Source organism: Paroedura picta, chromosome 8, assembly GCF_049243985.1.
Source record: "Paroedura picta isolate Pp20150507F chromosome 8, Ppicta_v3.0, whole genome shotgun sequence".
NCBI classification, from domain to species: Eukaryota; Metazoa; Chordata; class Lepidosauria; order Squamata; family Gekkonidae; genus Paroedura; species Paroedura picta.
In genome coordinates this window covers 73,547,754-73,565,695 of record NC_135376.1, presented here as the reverse complement: position 1 = coordinate 73,565,695, position 17,942 = coordinate 73,547,754, and the positions used below count along the sequence as shown (strand labels likewise).

Here is a 17,942-nt window from a genome sequence, read left to right as displayed (position 1 = left end):
TGACTCCATCCAGCCACCTCATTTACTGTCGTCCCCTTCTTCTTTTGCCCTCAATCGCTCCCAGCATTAGGCTCTTCTCCAGGGAGTCCTTCCAGCCCCATAGTAATGCCATTTCCTGTTTCTCAGCATTCTGCTGCTTAATGGAGAAGAGGAACAGGCAACAATGGGGTCTAGTAATAGCACATGCCTCATTCTTAAGTCACTATACTTAGAGGCATTGGCCAGTAATGCTTCTAAGTATGCTCAATGGCCTATATGAAGCCTGGGAATTGTAGTTTTCACTGAGTTAGAGAAAACACCCGGTCCCGATGCAATAAGCATACCTATGATCTGTGAGAAAGATTCTGAAAATCGTGACAGGCAAGATCTTAAAGACTTGTGTCAACATACTTTAACAAAAACATTGATTTAATGTGTGCCTCTATAGAAAATAGAATTTATCCAATTTGAACCATAAAGCATATGTCACTCGACCTTTTCTCCTGAAGTTTGTTTTGAGGAACAGTGAAACACCATAATCGCTGCAAAGATATTCTCCTTCAGCAAAGGAGTCCTGATAAACAGAACCATGTGATCGCTGAATTGCTCCTACAACAAGAGACCTACTGCTTATGACCCTCATGCCATTTTCAAAAATTAAAAGCAAATACCTCTTCAAGGACATCAGCAAGTTTACTGAGTATCTCTTCAGGGAGGCTCTGGAATGTTGGTACGCTGTAACAGAAAGTGAGAAATAATTTGTGAGCACTGATGTGGTTACTTAAAAAAAAATCCTATCACTTGAGAAAAGGTTCTGCTAGATCAAAACAAATGTGTTATTTCATGAATCCACATGGATTAACAATGGCACAGTAGGTTGTTTTTTTAAAAAAAATCAGAAGTGAAAAACCAGTAAGAGAGGAAATCGTTTTAGAAAGTTGAATGAAAAATTCAATGTATCCTACTCAAAGTACAAAACCAGATCCCAATGTTTAACTTCTGCATTTCTCATTCTGCATTTCTCCCTTTTCTTTTAGTACTATTAGATGACACAGAACAATGAGTAAAGACACCTGCTGCTGCAATGTAAGCAGCCATTTTCACAGCTGTAAAATATAGGACCACTTAACCTGTGTTGTCATGTCCTTCAACTGTGTGTTTCTCCACAATACCAGCCAATTTAGCACAGAACACAGTAAAGAATTGCACAACATGATGTGGACGCAATTATAGGGAGAATGATCCTGCGTTTAAGAGGAAGGGGAGAGAACTTGACAGGGGCATGTCTGTTTTGAATGGTTCTCCTTGGTTGTGTGTAACATGTAGGTCCAGAACAGGAACTTGACCGGAATTGGCCTCCCTTGCTCTTGCACAAAAAAATTGTAGCAGGTAACTGATTAAAATCATGTATGTCCACTTTTCTTATTTTCAGTATATCCTACCATAAATTGTAAGGGTACTATTTAGAAAATATAATCCTTGGAAAAAATAGATGAACATCTCAATAAATCAGGTAAAAATATTACAATCGTATTTAGACTGGATAGGATCCAGGCTGCAGGTATAGGGACCTCCACTTGCAGGGTATGATTTTCCCACCTCCTGTGTCTTCCTCACAGAACCCTTAAACGCCCCTTGGTATGGTTTTGGGTTACCACAGGCCAGGAAGGAAGAAATCATACTCCGCATATATGTTCTTATGACTGAGGAATGTCTAATCCAGATTTGAGTCATTATCTTCCATACAAATCTAAGATATTACCAATAGGAAAAGAATATCCCTGACCATCTCAAATTGCCAAATCATTCTTCTCTAGAAGAGATGTACACATCTGCTATACGGTATGTGAAAGACATAAAACAAATTAGGGTTGGGCACTTCCGCATCCAAAGAGGCCATTCGTGCCTGAAGCAGCCAGAGCCATGGCAAGGGGGGGGGGAGGGGAGACATTCAGAATGCTCTGATGTCTTTGTAGGGTGGAGACATTTTCCTAGCTCTTAGCCTTTCTATTATTCTAAAAGAAGACAACTAATGTAGAGAATTAATTGTATTCCATAAGCAAAATCAGACTGAAAACTGAGTTGCATTTTTTAATCAGTCTTGAATAAACCAAATAAACAAAATAAGCATATACATTAATAATATTTATTGTCCACAACCTTAAAAAAAAACCCACTAAAGGGAATTTCTGTGCAGGCAACCCCAGATACAGTTACATTGGAGAATCTAGTTCCCAGGTGGGATCTAGAGATCCTCTGGAATTATAGCTTAGCTCAGTTCCCCTGGAGAAAATGGCTGCTTTGGAGACTGGACTCCGTAACATTATACTTCAATTGAGGTCCCCCTCTGCCCCAAATCCTACCCACTCCCAGATCCACCCTGAAATTCTCCAGGTATTTCCTAGTCCAGTGTTGACAATCCTAAATTAAACCGATTCCTGTATTTATGGCATATTTGATTAACTTAATGAAGTGCAAAATGTTACAGTTGAAAGCAGCAAAATACGTTCACACTTAAATAGGTCAAGTAAAAGGAAAAATGTTCGAACCATTATTCTAGTAATGGAGCAGGCAGTCACAAATGTCGAGAAAGCACAACATCCAAAGAAATGATTGTCCATTCTGCACCCATTGGATAAAGCACTTTCAACGTGCTTTTGCAGCTGGATTCTCCTGTGTCCTGGAGCTACAGACCGTTTCCATATAGAGGGCTAAAACGCGAGGGGCCTTCTGCCTGCAAATGTAGAATAGTACGCCGCATTTGCAGCCCTCCTCATGGGACACCCCTTCCTCGTTTTCCCTCAGGGCAGCTAACAGTATATAAAATAAAGCAATATAAACAATATAAAGATACAACTGGCTCTTGATCCAGTCCAGTCTGACTTCCACCCTGGCCACAGGGTGGAGAGAGTGCTGGTTGCCCTCATGGATGATCTCCAGTGCCAGCTGCATAGAGGTGGGTCAGCATTCCTTGTGCTATTAGACCTGCTGGTGGCATTTGATGTCTTTGACAACGAATTGTTAGCTCACCACCTCACTGGGGCCAGAATATGAGGGACAGCCCTACAATGGCTGATCTCTTTTCCAGAACCACACAGAGAGTGTCACAGTGGGAAAGGAGCAACTGCGTAGTTGCCATCTTCCATGCAGAGTCCCACAAGGGGTGGTCCTCTCACCCACACTGTTTAACATCTGTGTGCACCTTCTGGCCCAGCTGGTCCAGAGCTTTGGGCTAGGCTGTCACTAGTGTGCAAATCACATACTTCACCACCACAAGGGAAACCGGAAGTTGTCCAATCAGAAAACAAGCAGAATGATCCGTCCTTTTGTTAGCAGAAGGCTCTTTATGCTGAAGGAAAGTGCTACCATCTCCAGAACAGGCATGTAGGATTCAACATCATATAATTTTGAATAAATGAGCAATATGCAGCACAAGTCATCTTTCTAGCACAATGCATGGTGGTGTCACATGAAGAAGAAATATTTGTTCTCTAATCCATAACAATGAAATATGTGACATGTGATAAGTGCTACAGTTATAGTATGACAGACTGTAAAGCCTGCAAAGATAGAGCTACGTATTTCTGATCCTGGCACTCACAAGATGTTACACCTTGCCTTCCGGGGGTTCTGCTTGGATGGCCATTTCATTGTTCAAGGAAGTATAAGGAACTGAAGCCCATTGACCATGACTTCTAGCAGTCTGTCATGCATCCTAATATTTGTTAAAAGAATTTCAGGGAATGCAGACCACACATACTTTATTTCTGCCAACGTAGGAGAAATGATCAATGTACACAGAGCTAATTACACATGAATAATTTCAGGCTGATGCATTCACTCCTATGCAGGTGTTAAAAGAAGCATTTGCTGTTTTAATAGCTTTGTAGAAATATACAATACATGTGGGAGACTTGCGAGGACTTGTGGAGAACATCTCATTTTCCTCTTCCCTGACAACTCACCCTGACAACTCTTTTCCCTTATTGCTTCTCTCCTTCCCACCCACCAGCCAACCTAACATTATCTGACCCCTGGTCTTCAGTTTTCCTTCCTTCTGTCCCCCTGGCAGCATTTCCAGGACAGTTTTGGCCAAGTTGCATGGCAACTGCTGAGTCAGTCTCTGCTGCCCACTGAAAAACCTTCAAGAACTTGCAGGAGGTATCTCACTTTCCTCTTTATCTTCTCACCATACTATTTCCTCTTTCTCTCCTCCTGATAGAGTTGCAGTTCTCCAGACAGCTTATACTGGACTACAGTTTATACTAGACAGTTTATACTAGACTACATACATTGTTTCTTATTATTTCTTCTTATCATTAGTACATTTTCTTTATTTAAAACATTTATTTCACTTCTGAAGAAAATGGCTGCTTTGGAAGATGGATGGTGTGGCATGATATCCTGCCGAGGTTAAATCCCTCTCAGAACCCCACCCTCAAATCTCCAGGTATTTCTGAACCCAAAGAAGACAACCCAGTCTCCTGGAAGTCCCTATATCTTCATCATTCCCTGCCACCTTGTTGCTCTGATCAGAAAGGTATTTATTCCTAGTTTTCCACATGTGGCAAGACACTGTAATGCCAACATAGAATTGTGCAAATGTTCAGGCTGGAAACAGGCAAAATGTTGATCACAATTCTTACTGATAATGGTGGCACTAATTTGCTAGCCAAATGGCTTAGTCAATGTTGTTTCATGTTAAAACATCTCAAAAGCAGGAAGAAGACATGTGGGTTGGATACATTCACACATGGGAAATAAAGCTTATTAAGGCTACTTTAAAAAATAGAATTAATTTGTTTGGTGACTGCTCCAGACATGTTGCTTGCTGTGTCAAAGCTTAACAATTATTAAAATCATTCGAAGCCTTCCATTTTGGTGACAGTGAAAATGCAGTCCACAAAGCCATGAAAGCTCTACCAAGCAGGATATAAACGCTATCCTCATAAATACTTCTTCTATTACTCTCAAAATATCTTATATTACTGTCTTATAGTACATTCCATATAGAAGAAATATCTTATATATAACTAGTAAAAAAGCCCATTGTATGAAGAAGACAATGGGCGCTAGCAGGTGGGGACCAGAGCGAGCGGCAGGCGAGGGACAGAGCGAGGGACAGGCTACCTGAAAGAGGAGGCGGGAGTCCCAGGTGTGGTGCGCTGGGCTGTGGCGGCTCCTCTGCATTTTTTTGTTCTTCTGCGGCTTTCCCGGCGGCTCCATTGTGTTCTGGGGCCATGAGGGCAGGGAGCACCCAGCAGCTGTGCGAAAGGCTCCTACAGGGTTTTTTTTCTGCTGGCTCTCGGCTTGGAGCTGCGAAAGGCTCCTACAGGGTTTTTTTTTCTGCTGGCTCTCGGCTTGGGGCTGCGAAAGGCTCCTACAGGGTTTTTTTTTCTGCTGGCTCTCGGCTTGGGGCTGCGAAAGGCTCCTACAGGGTTTTTTTTTCTGCTGGCTCTCGGCTTGGGGCTGCGAAAGGCTCCTACAGGGTTTTTTTTTCTGCTGGCTCTCGGCTTGGGGCTGCGAAAGGCTCCTACAGGGTTTTTTTTTCTGCTGGCTCTCGGCTTGGGGCTGCGAAAGGCTCCTACAGGGTTTTTTTTCTGCTGGCTCTCGGCTTGGGGCTGCGAAAGGCTCCTACAGGGTTTTTTTTTCTGCTGGCTCTCGGCTTGGAGCTGCGAAAGGCTCCTACAGGGTTTTTTTTTCTGCTGGCTCTCGGCTTGGGGCTGCGAAAGGCTCCTACAGAGTGTTTTTTTCTGCTGGCTCTCGGCTTGGGGCTGCGAAAGGCTCCTACAGGGTGTTTTTTTCTGCTGGCTCTCGGCTTGGGGCTGCGAAAGGCTCCTACAGGGTTTTTTTTCTGCTGGCTCTCGGCTTGGAGCTGCGAAAGGCTCCTACAGGGTTAATGTTTTTCTGCTGGCTCTCGTGGGCGTGCCGGCTTGGGGCTGCGAAAGGCTCCTACAGGGTTTTTTTTCTGCTGGCTCTCGGCTTGGGGCTGCGAAAGGCTCCTACAGGGTTTTTTTTTCTGCTGGCTCTCGGCTTGGAGCTGCGAAAGGCTCCTACAGGGTTTTTTTTTCTGCTGGCTCTCGGCTTGGGGCTGCGAAAGGCTCCTACAGAGTGTTTTTTTCTGCTGGCTCTCGGCTTGGGGCTGCGAAAGGCTCCTACAGGGTGTTTTTTTCTGCTGGCTCTCGGCTTGGGGCTGCGAAAGGCTCCTACAGGGTTTTTTTTCTGCTGGCTCTCGGCTTGGAGCTGCGAAAGGCTCCTACAGGGTTAATGTTTTTCTGCTGGCTCTCGTGGGCGTGCCGGCTTGGGGCTGCGAAAGGCTCCTACAGGGTTTTTTTTCTGCTGGCTCTCGGCTTGGGGCTGCGAAAGGCTCCTACAGGGTTTTTTTTTCTGCTGGCTCTCGGCTTGGAGCTGCGAAAGGCTCCTACAGGGTTTTTTTTTCTGCTGGCTCTCGGCTTGGGGCTGCGAAAGGCTCCTACAGGGTTTTTTTTTCTGCTGGCTCTCGGCTTGGGGCTGCGAAAGGCTCCTACAGAGTGTTTTTTTCTGCTGGCTCTCGGCTTGGGGCTGCGAAAGGCTCCTACAGGGTGTTTTTTTTCTGCTGGCTCTCGGCTTGGGGCTGCGAAAGGCTCCTACAGGGTTTTTTTTCTGCTGGCTCTCGGCTTGGAGCTGCGAAAGGCTCCTACAGGGTTAATGTTTTTCTGCTGGCTCTCGTGGGCGTGCCGGCTTGGGGCTGCGAAAGGCTCCTACAGGGTTTTTTTTCTGCTGGCTCTCGGCTTGGGGCTGCGAAAGGCTCCTACAGGGTTTTTTTTCTGCTGGCTCTCGGCTTGGAGCTGCGAAAGGCTCCTACAGGGTTTTTTTTTCTGCTGGCTCTCGACTTGGAGCTGCGAAAGGCTCCTACAGGGTGTTTTTTTCTGCTGGCTCTCGGCTTGGGGCTGCGAAAGGCTCCTACAGGATTTTTTTTTCTGCTGGCTCTCGACTTGGGGCTGCGAAAGGCTCCTACAGGTTTTTTTTTTCTGCTGGCTCTCGACTTGGGGCTGCGAAAGGCTCCTACAGGGTTTTTTTTCTGCTGGCTCTCGGCTTGGAGCTGCGAAAGGCTCCTACAGGATTTTTTTTTCTGCTGGCTCTCGGCTTGGGGCTGCGAAAGGCTCCTACAGGGTTTTTTTTTCTGCTGGCTCTCGGCTTGGGGCTGCGAAAGGCTCCTACAGGGTTTTTTTTCTGCTGGCTCTCGGCTTGGAGCTGCGAAAGGCTCCTACAGGGTTTTTTTTTCTGCTGGCTCTCAGCTTGGGGCTGCGAAAGGCTCCTACAGGGTTTTTTTTTCTGCTGGCTCTCGGCTTGGGGCTGCGAAAGGCTCCTACAGGGTTAATGTTTTTCTGCTGGCTCTCGGCTTGGAGCTGCGAAAGGCTCCTACAGGGTTTTTTTTTCTGCTGGCTCTCGGCTTGGGGCTGCGAAAGGCTCCTACAGGGTTTTTTTTTCTGCTGGCTCTCGGCTTGGGGCTGCGAAAGGCTCCTACAGGGTTAATGTTTTTCTGCTGGCTCTCGGCTTGGGGCTGCGAAAGGCTCCTACAGGGTTAATGTTTTTCTGCTTGCTCTCGTGGGCGTGCCAGCTTGGAGCTGCGAAAGGCTCCTACAGGGGTGTTTTTTTTTTTCTCTTCAGCTTCTCGCCGGCTGGAGTCTCGTCAGGCCGGGAGCAACTGCGAGCCGCGCGCAGTTGCTGGGGCTGGGAATCGGAGGCTTCCCTTCCCCCCCCACCCATCCACCCCCCCGAGGCTCTCTGGAGCCTTCTGCCGCCGGCCGCAGCGGGCTCACAGCGTCTATGACGCTGTGAGCCCGCTGCGGCCGGCGGCAGAAGGCTTCCCTTCCCCCCCACCACCCATCCACCCCCCCGAGGCTCTCTGGAGCCTTCTCTCGGCCGGCGGAGCGGGCTCGCAGCGTCCACAACGCTGCGAGGCCGCTCCGCCGGCCGAGAGAAGGCTTCCCGGCCCACCCCCCAGCCGAGGCTCTCACCAGGCGGGCCGCCATTTTCCGAGCGAGTGAAGCGGGGCGGGATTGACACTCGGAGGGGCCAATCAGGAGCCGCTTCGCGGCTCCTGATTGCCCCCCCCCGAGTTTTTATCCCGGACCGGTCCCGCCCTAACTCCTCCCCACTACCCCTTACTCCTTTATAGTGTCCGTGGCGCCCGTGGCGCCACGGGCTGTTTACAGATGACTATATATAATGACTATATATAAAGCCTCTTGTGGCGCAGGGTGGTAAGGCAGCAGACATGCAATCTAAAAGCTCTGTCCATGAGGCTGGGAGTTCAATCCTAGCAGGGCTCAAGGTTGACTCAGCCTTCCATCCTTCCAAGGTCGGTGAAATGAGTACCCAGCTTGCTGGGGGGGTAAACAGTAATGACTGGGGAAGGCACTGGCAAACCACCCCGTATTGAGTCTGCCAAGAAAACGCTAGAGGGCATCACCCCAAGGGTCAGACATGACCCGGTGCTTGCACAGGGGATACATTTACCTTTACCTTTTATAATGGCTAACTTATATTATGGACAAATAACCTATTTATAGATTTATTTATTATCATATGGCTTGTGTGGTATAACTGGGAGATCTGAAGATTGTATGGCAGCCAGGCGAGGGACAATCGGAGGCAGTTTCTCCTTGCCTGCCTCTGCATCATGACCCGTAATGTCCTTTGGAGGAACTAATGACCTACTGCAACATGAAGCAAGAGCTGGTAATATTTTTCATTAAAGATGAGAGAAATGGTTAGGGGGAATGGAATCAGGGTAGCCCCTGCTGTGCTGCTAGATAAAATGCAATCTGTTTTCTTTCAGTGATATTGTAAATTGCCTCTGTGACCCAGGTCCAAGTTAAGCTGCCCCATTTGGCACTGCAAGCATGAATGGACCACTTGGTTGAGTTTATTGCTAACCATCAGCGGCTCCTACAGGGCAGCAGTTCAGTAGGAACTGCCCAGTCCACCCCTGAATGGCATTTATTTGCCATGGCCCAAAGATCAGACCAGTCACAGCAAAGCACAGTTAAGCCCAACTGGCTTCAAGAGGAAAACTAACCGTGTGTTTAATGTTAGCTGGTTTATGAGACCCATTGTTTTCATCATTTCACGTCTGCAATATTTGATTTTGTGTAAACTCCAGAAAATCTATAATCATTCTTAGGAAAGGCTGAGGATACACTATAGAGCAAACAAATGACATTCACAGGTAATGGACTTGCTCCCAATTTGCAGTTCACCGGGAAAACAACTGGAGATAATTAAAGCAATTACTAGATTCAATTTGAATATTAAAACCTACTAGTTTTCCTGTTACGTTATTTATAGAATAGTGTAATGGAACCATGAAAATGGCATGTAATATCACAACCATGGAAAAGTTAAATAGATAGATCAGAATGAGATAAGGGAGACCAAATCACAAATATTTTAAGCAAAAGGAACCAGTTTCATGTACAGTTCTGTCATATTATGGGAAAGGGTTTATCATATGCATAACCACCTTGGGTCCTAATGAGAAAGGTGGAAATAATAATTGTAATTTAAAAATTTGCATGGAATGTCATCTATGTTCCAAAAGCCAGCTCTTATGACTGACCCAAGACCTCACCTGCTATGGCACTACCAGCTAGTTGCCAGAATTATTAATGGCTACCATACCAAGGACAGTTCCAAGAGCAGGTCCAATTTTGTCTTGTTCTATATAATGACTATTCCTTAATGCCAAATGATTGAATTACTTCCTGACTTATTATATTAAACATTGATTTAAATAAACACCAAAAGAGAGCTATAGTTATTACCTAATCTAAAGGAAGAGACTGCAGTCAAAAGGAGAATGGGTGTTATGACATTCTAGACAAAACTACTTTTCAAAGCGTGGCTTAATGTGATTAGACACTCTATTTTGATAGATTGAATTCTAGATTGTAATAACCGTCTCAAGCATTGCTTTATTGAATAACCAAAGTTACTTTTTTTCTTCAGGGAAGCTCAAAAGCTGCTTACACAAATGTAGGATAATGTACCTGCAATGCAGGGCCCCCAGAAAGAGATTCCATCTGGGTCCCCCCATATGACCCATATCCAAAGCAAACATTATAAGAGAATGCATCGCTTGGCTGGCTGTTACCACACATCGATAATAGTAAAAGGAGCCGCATGACCATCTGTCTGTCCATTTGTGGCAGGCATCAGAAAATCATCAGAAAATCAAAAGGATGATCAGGGAAGTTCTCAAAATGAAAGAAATGGGAATATTCTGGCCCAGGTTATATTGTACAACTCTCACTAGCATTCTGATTTAAATGGGAACTAAGCTTGTGTAGTTGTTGAAGTGTTGGTATGGAAGTCTTAGGGCTGATCCTGCATAGAGCGGGGGGTTGGACTAGCTGGCCTGCATGGCCCCTTCCAACTCCATGATTCTATGATTCTATGATAAGTCCCACTCTCCCATAGAAGCTTACTTTGAGACGTTGGGCCAGTCACACTCTCTGTGCTTAACCTACCTCACAGGGTTGTTCTGAGGATAAAATGGATAACAGAGTGATGTGAGCCGTTTTAGTTCCCCATTGGGGAGAAAGTAAATAAAGTAAGCAAACAAATACATTTTGACTTGTGTTCCGCATTTGTCACTAATATTCATTATTTATTTATTTATTTATTTATTACATTTCTAGTCTGCCTTCCTCCTTGGCAGGTTACATATTTTAAAATCCCCATAAAACCCCATCCTAAAAACAGCAAATTTTACTAAAATGGCAAAATCTCTCCTACCTTCAGCCAACAGCTAACAAGGATGCACTAGATCTTGCTAAGCCTGCCTCAACCCACGACCTGGCAGAAGAGCTCCATTTTACAGGCCTTGCAGAACTTTGTCAGCTCCATCTGGGCCCTAAGCTTTCCCAGGAGCTCACTCCACCAAGTAGGGGCCAGAACCAAAAAGGCCCTGGCCCGGGTCGAGGCCAGTTGTATCTCTCTGGAGCTAGGGACCACTAAGTGACTACTACCCACAGAGCAAAGTTCTCTGCAGGGAGCATAAGCAGGGGGCATATTCCGGGGGCAGGTAGGGCGCTAGTAACCTTGCTTAGAGAAGATAGTAAATCACCATGCATGCCACCCCTGTGACCTGTGCCTCCATCATAAAGGAGGCATCCAGGATCATCCTAAATTCCTTGCCATGGGCGAGATGTTATGTTGCGCCCCTGCAACAGTAGGAAGACGTGCTTCCTGTCCTACCCCTTTTCTGCTCAGCCACAGGACCTCCATCTTGGAGGGGTTGAGTTTCAGGCAGCTCTGCTATAACCAGCCAGCCATGGCTTCCAAATATCTGGCAAGTGTATCTGGTGGGAGGCCGGAGTCTGAGTGGCTGTCCATGAGATGAAAGAGCTGGGTGTCATCATCTTATTGATAACAACCCAGCCTGTAACCCCATACCAGCTGTCCTAGAGGGCACATGAAGATGTTAAATATCCTGTGTGTAAGGGCACAATAACGTCTCCCCAACTGCTATCCTCTGGGTCCGGACCCAGAAAAAGAAACACAGTTCTGTGTGATTCTGATGCTCAGCAAGCATAGCCACTTCTTTAGGTGAGGATTTTCTGCTCCTTTTCTGCGGAGAGGCTTGCCTTTTCAAGAAAAGCAAATGCTCCCGAAAAATCTCCAAAGAAAGCTCCACTTGGGTTGGCTGTTGCTCAACTTGTGCATAAATTACCCATGAAAGCACAAGCAACCACAACATGGACTTCACACCCTCTGCGAAAGAGTGATCTCACTAGACAAAATGAACACCTAATCCTCATGAAATTGCGGGTGGTTATTGAACAAAAAGGCCCCGAACCCAACCCAATTTGTATTTTGACATTATGGGGATTAAACAACAACAACAACAACAACGATCTTGGTATCAAACAAGCTAAAGCTCAAATGACAGATAATACTAGTGCTTTACTGTTAGCCATTGTCAAAGCTGCTAAGAGAATCAAAAGTTCCCAGAGAAGAAAAGGGCTCATTACACAGCAATTTTTTGTTCTGATTTAGACCTTATGATTTGATGTCAAAGCTGGTTAAATATGCAATGATGGTATGGTTTTGTCATGTTGCTGCACAAAATATGTACAAAACCTGGAATCAATTTCTACTGACCATTTTGATTTCAGCCTAATGGCTACTCTTGATATGCTTGTCAGTATATCAGCATAACAACATCCGACCGGTTATTACTTTGGCAGGACAAAGGGAATCCATTAGCATATTCAGCACTCTAGCCCAACAACTATGGAAGAATGGCATTCTGTCTTTAATACAAGCTGAATATTTTCAAACAGCCAATTTGCACATCTTTTTCAGAATTATTTACAGCAAAAAAATGGAATGAAAAGGTGTTTCAGATAAATTACAGTCTACTCTGTGTGCACACTGTGGTGCCTCCTTCTTATACAAAACCAGGAATTTTGTAGCAGTAGAAACGACCAAGAGCCCAGTAGCACCTTAAAGACTAACAAACTTTGTGGCAGGGGATGAGTTTTTTTTTAGTCACTGTTCAGTTTTTCAAATGTTTTTCAAATGGGAATGCTTGTGTGAAAGTAATTACACACCTCTTCTGCCAGACATCTTGGTACAAACAAATTTTTAGCATGTAAAAGAGCTGGCAAAAAACCACAGCCGGAAGCCCTAATCAGAGATATTACACAGGAATGTTTCACTTTTGAATAGCAAATGCAGGAACACCAGTAAGGGTATCAATCGGACAGATAAAATCAAATAAAAGCTGAATGTCATCTTAAAGGCCTATTATGCATGGCTGCTGAAACGGCGGCATGGAGAACGAGGAGGAGGAAGAAGCGAAGCAAACTGCTTACGCACGGGACGAAACGCAACGGCGGAAAAACCCAGAGTATCTGATTATGCACGCGGCTACTCCGGAGCCGCTTCTGGTTGCGCCCTGCTCCCGGGAAGCTCCACTTTCTTCCGCATCTCGCTAACACGGCTTTTTCGGCAGCATACGTTGACTCTGCGCCCAGTTGCCGCCTGCAGCGTGCATAATTGGTGATTTTAGCTGCTGCCCTTCCACCCTGAATGCAGACCTTCCACTCCGTACATAATGGGCCAAAGAGGTAAACTGATGAAGTAGGCATTGAGTTGCAGGGAGGGAGTTCTGGGCTAAGGAATACACTACTACGTGGTTGGAATAAATAAGGCCATAGCTTTATTATAACACTTATGGGAAGTTGGCAAGGTTGGGGGGTAGGGAGCCCCACCCAACAGTAGTCAGCCGACTGCTCCTAGTTGTCCTTACCCATCCCACAGCACCTCAAGTGACCCGCTCCTGTTCCCAGCCAGGAACACGGGTCCCCTGAGCTGCTGCAGTTCCTATAGGGAGGTGTCCACCTGGGACATCCAAGGAGGTACAACCCTCCAGCGGAGCCTTCTCATGCTACCCGGCCCTGTGATCCATGTGCCCCCTCCAGCCAGATTCAGCACCCATTCACAGGTCAGCTGCTTTCTTAAGGATGCCCCTTGCTTAGGGCATTTGCCACACAGGGCAATTCCCTTCAAAACTGGCTTCACCCCCTGCCAACCTGCAAGCTGTTACAAAAATTGCACACACAAACCACCACAACAAACCTGAAAAATTACCAGCCATGGCCTGACAACATAACCAACCCCTTGACAGCTAGGGAGGGTGGGAAGCTCCTTCTGTGTCACCCAGCAAAAGAGTCTGGGCCAAGCTTGAGCAAGGCACCTGCACGCAGACGCTTCTTCCCACCCCCAACTACCCAGGAGGCTCCAGGCTGGACACAGCAGCCATATGCCCCCCTCCCCGCCTCTTCCTCCTGCTTTATATATCCAGTCCTTCCCCTCCTGCTGCATCAACGGTGGCCACGGCTGATTTCAGGCCGCTAATTGTCTTGTGAGAGCTTCTAATGAAATCAACCATATTAGTTTTTAATGATGCCACATGGCTTCTGTTTGTTTTTGATGCAACAGACCCACTGGCCAGCAATTGGTGGGAGCCTGCTTACCTCCACTGTAAAAAGAAACAGATTTCTGTTGCAATGCACTACAGCTGAAGGAAAACACATTAAGGCTCTTGCCATGAGCCCAATAAAATAGAAGTGGAGGGAGATCACATCATCTACCAACCAACATGAATTACGCACCTAAAATATCCCATACTTGTTGGGAGATTCCCCCCTGCAAAGACAAATGTGTGGACTCTTATTTTCAAGCAAAGCCAACATCAACATTAACTCTTGTCCAGAATCCTTTGAGGGGCTCATACAGGCTCATAGCCCTCTATGTCTGAAGGCTGCTTTCACTGGCAGATCAATTACTGTTACAAGTTTCCTGAAAGCCATTGGCTGACTCATTGCTCAGCCACCCACTGAACTTTCTGTCACAGAACTAAATAATCCTCTTAGGTTTGTACCTTGTGAACAACCTAAAGGCCAGCACAAACAGCCTGTATCAGTACTTCCTCTTGAGCTAAAAGACACCATGGGTGCTTTAAAAGACCGATTGGTTCTGGAGTAGGAGACTTGCCATGTGTTGACTTATTTGTTAATTTGGAATTGTCATGACTAAACCACCCGGACATTTGTGTGTTGTTGTTGTTGTTTTTTTTTGGGGGGGGGTTAAAAAATTATTATAAACAGTCACAAATATTTGGAGCATGAAAGCAAACAAATTAAAGATATTTATTTCAAAGAGAAGAACCTTGTGATTTTAGCAGCCATTGTATGAAGTTAAGTTGCAAAGCTTCCAATTTGTTTCACCTGAATTTCAGGTAAAGAAACAGGGACTTCCCTGGCAAGCAGCCACCTTCTCCAAGGATCATTGCCCTTTCATAAAGCCAAACATTTCTAATCAATAGTAATTTATATAAGTTAACATCCTAGTTCACTTGCTATATACAAAAGATAAAGCGAAGTGCAAGCCAAGCAAAAGAAAAATGGGGAAGAAAGGGCAGACTCGATTTTTCTGCACAAAATTCTGAGTGTAATGCTGGGATAAACATTCTCCTGCTTTGATTTCTGGGTTGGAAGTATGGTTGGGGTCGATGTTTGGGTAAAATATTCCTCTAATCCCTCAACTGAGAACATTTATTTCTGAAAATCCCATTGATGCAATTTGTTCCAGCCAGTATCTTTCTAGTTAGGGAGTGATACCTGTCGACTGGGAGTTCTGTAGATAACGTGATGTCATCAGGGCACTATGTGGCTGATCAGACTTGACTCTGAGTTGATGTCCTGTCACCCATCTAGAGCTCTGCGTGATAAAATATGTGGGGGAAATATCCAGGTGCCCTTATCTTGTTTCAGTTAATTGCTATCACTGTCAAGATTATAGAATCCTAGAATAATAGAGATGGAAGGGACATCATGGATCATCTAGTCCTACCTCCTCCACTATGCAGGACACTCACATCCCTATTGCTCATCCACTGTAACCTGCCACCTCAATGAGCCTTCACAGAATCAGCCTCTCCGTCAGATGGCTATCTAGCCTCTGTTTAAAAATTTCCAAAGATGGAGAACCCACCACCTCCCGAGGAAGCCTGTTCCACTGAGAAACTGCTCTAACTATCAGGAACTTCTTCCAGATGTTTAAATGGAATTTATTTTGAATTAATTTCATCCCATGGTTCTGGTCCATCACTCCAGGGCAAGAGAGAACAACTCTGCTCCATCCTCTGTATGGCATCCTTTTAAATACTTGAAGATGGTTATCAAATCCCCTCTCAGTCATCTCCTCTCCAGGCTAAACAGAACAAGCTTCCCCAATCTTTCTCTTGGTCTCCAAACCCCTCACCATCTAAAGACTGTTTGCCTGTCTCATTTATAAATAGATTGGACTATGGCTAAAGAAGGAATTGAACTGTCTTTATTTTGTACTTGCATAATAAAGAACCAACTCGAAATTGGTTAAATCATCCTCTCACTAAGCCTTTATTGGGGGGGAGGGACACGATGCATCAAACGCATTGCTTTCACAAAGTAGATCAAAGCCCTATCTGTTCAGTCATAAGTGTCATTGTGGTTATAGCTTTTTCACTTCCACAAAAAAAAAAGCTTGAAAAACATCAGGCCTTGTGATGATATGATATCCTCAATGGAATTTTTCAAAGCCCCTGCATAGTTTTCGTCTACAAGGACTTAAAATATAGAATACTTTTATAAATCACATCTGATATCCTTTCTTAGGATTTCCCTTTTTATCATGCAGGTAGCCCCAATCTCAGAACCTAGCAAATGGTCGGGAAAGAATACAGTTTTTGAAAACTTTTTTCTTGCTGGCTAATGAAAACATGACTATTGAAGAGGATTGGTTGGAATACGCTGGGCTGATGAGCTACAAATGTGATTGGCTGGAATTCTATGGCAGTTAAGATTGTACTCCTGAGATGGGTTTAGTCTACCCACTCCCAGTTACCCAATCCCTGCAATCTACACTGAATTCCATTTCCATTCTGATTCAGGGCGCTTTAAATTTTCCCTCTGGAACATGAATGATTAATCAATCATGGTGACTTTACCTTTCCCCCGTGATAGCCTGGAGTGGATATAAGCCTCCATATTTGAAAAAAAAACAGCATCAGGAAGAGTGCAGCTTCCTGCTTTTTGCGAATTAACTCCTTTGTCCATGCCTGGTAACAAAGCAGTCTTCCCTGATTAGCCAGCGTGTCAGTTCATAGTTCCCGGTTACAAGGCTTCCCTTAAAGTGACTGTCTTCCAGAAGCCCTAACTTCTCTCAGCAGATTTGCCTCTTGGATTTATTCCTCCTCCTCTGCATTGTCCAATCTCCTCCACCAACCCTCATTCAAGATAAGAAAGAGACTCCTGCTGGCCTTGGCTCCCCTCCCCATTGTGAGCTTTTTCAATCAAGGGCAGAACACTTTCTGTTTCAATTGGGTGGGGAGAGATCGGGGAAGACCCAAGTTCAAAGAGATCTGAATTCAGCAGGATCCACAATGGAATAAACAAAGTAAGGGCCATTTCGCACGGCTTCAAAATAGCACAATGGTTGCTAATTGAAAACGCTACTAATTTGCCTTAACGCACGACGTCGTAGACAATCTGCAACACTCCTGAAACCAATCAGCAAAAGTGGATTCACCCTCCGGATAGCGATACACTCCTGCAACCAATCTGCAACACTAGCGCTAAAGACCTGTGCGTTACCATTGTTGCGGGTTCTTCAAAGTCCCTCCCCCTGAGCCTGTCCTCCAAACTTCCGGCGAAGCGATCGCCATTTTTTTTTCTCCGAGCGAGCGGGGATAAACGCACCAGCGAGCCTCTTTCTGTTTAGAGGCTTCCCTGGCTTCAGTCCTTCACCTTTAGTCACTAAGCACAAACCACATAAAAGCCCGTTTGCTGAAATAAAGTCCCTTTATTTTTTACACATTAATTCAGCCGAAAATCGGGCCCGTGAGAGGGGGGGGTTTATCACTCGAGGCAGCGTGCCAACAATCATACAATCAAACGACAGCTCACATTAGGCAGCTGGATGGGTCTCTCCGTTGCAACGAATCTACCTAGATTCGTTGCTATGGGTCTGTTTTTTTTTTTTTAAACCTTTCTTAAAGGGAAAGGGGCTGTTTGGGGGCATGCTAACGGCTGCCCATTGGCTGCTTGACGGCCAGGGGCGGGACGAGCTTGGCAATAGCGCTTTCTTTCTAGCGATTTCTGCTGAGACCGGAAGCCTGTGGGAAACGCTAAAAAACGCAACTGATTCCACTACAAAGGCAGGTATGCATAACGACGAATTCCACTATTTTAAATGGCGATTTTTCATTCCGCAAACAATTTGCAACAAAGATCCCCGTGCGAAAAGGCCCTAAGTGTAGAATCAGCCCCTTTCAACTCAGAATCCTACTTAGGTTTACGCAGTGTGGTTTACTCTTAGGGAAGTGAAAGCGTACAATCCTAACAACACTATTCTGGGAGTTAGTCACA

At 45.3% G+C, this 17,942-nt stretch overlaps 1 protein-coding gene across 5 annotated transcripts in view; it reads right to left on the bottom strand.

The window, feature by feature from the left end:
- The window catches only part of PRKG1 (protein kinase cGMP-dependent 1), an 850,812-nt gene that overhangs the window by 235,195 nt on the left and 597,675 nt on the right, over positions 1–17,942 (bottom strand). For all 5 annotated transcript variants that reach the window (XM_077350392.1, XM_077350391.1, XM_077350390.1 and 2 more), the window contains exon 5: positions 651–714. In XM_077350392.1, the coding sequence (XP_077206507.1) occupies positions 651–714 (64 nt within the window). The remainder of the gene's footprint in view (positions 1–650; positions 715–17,942) is intronic.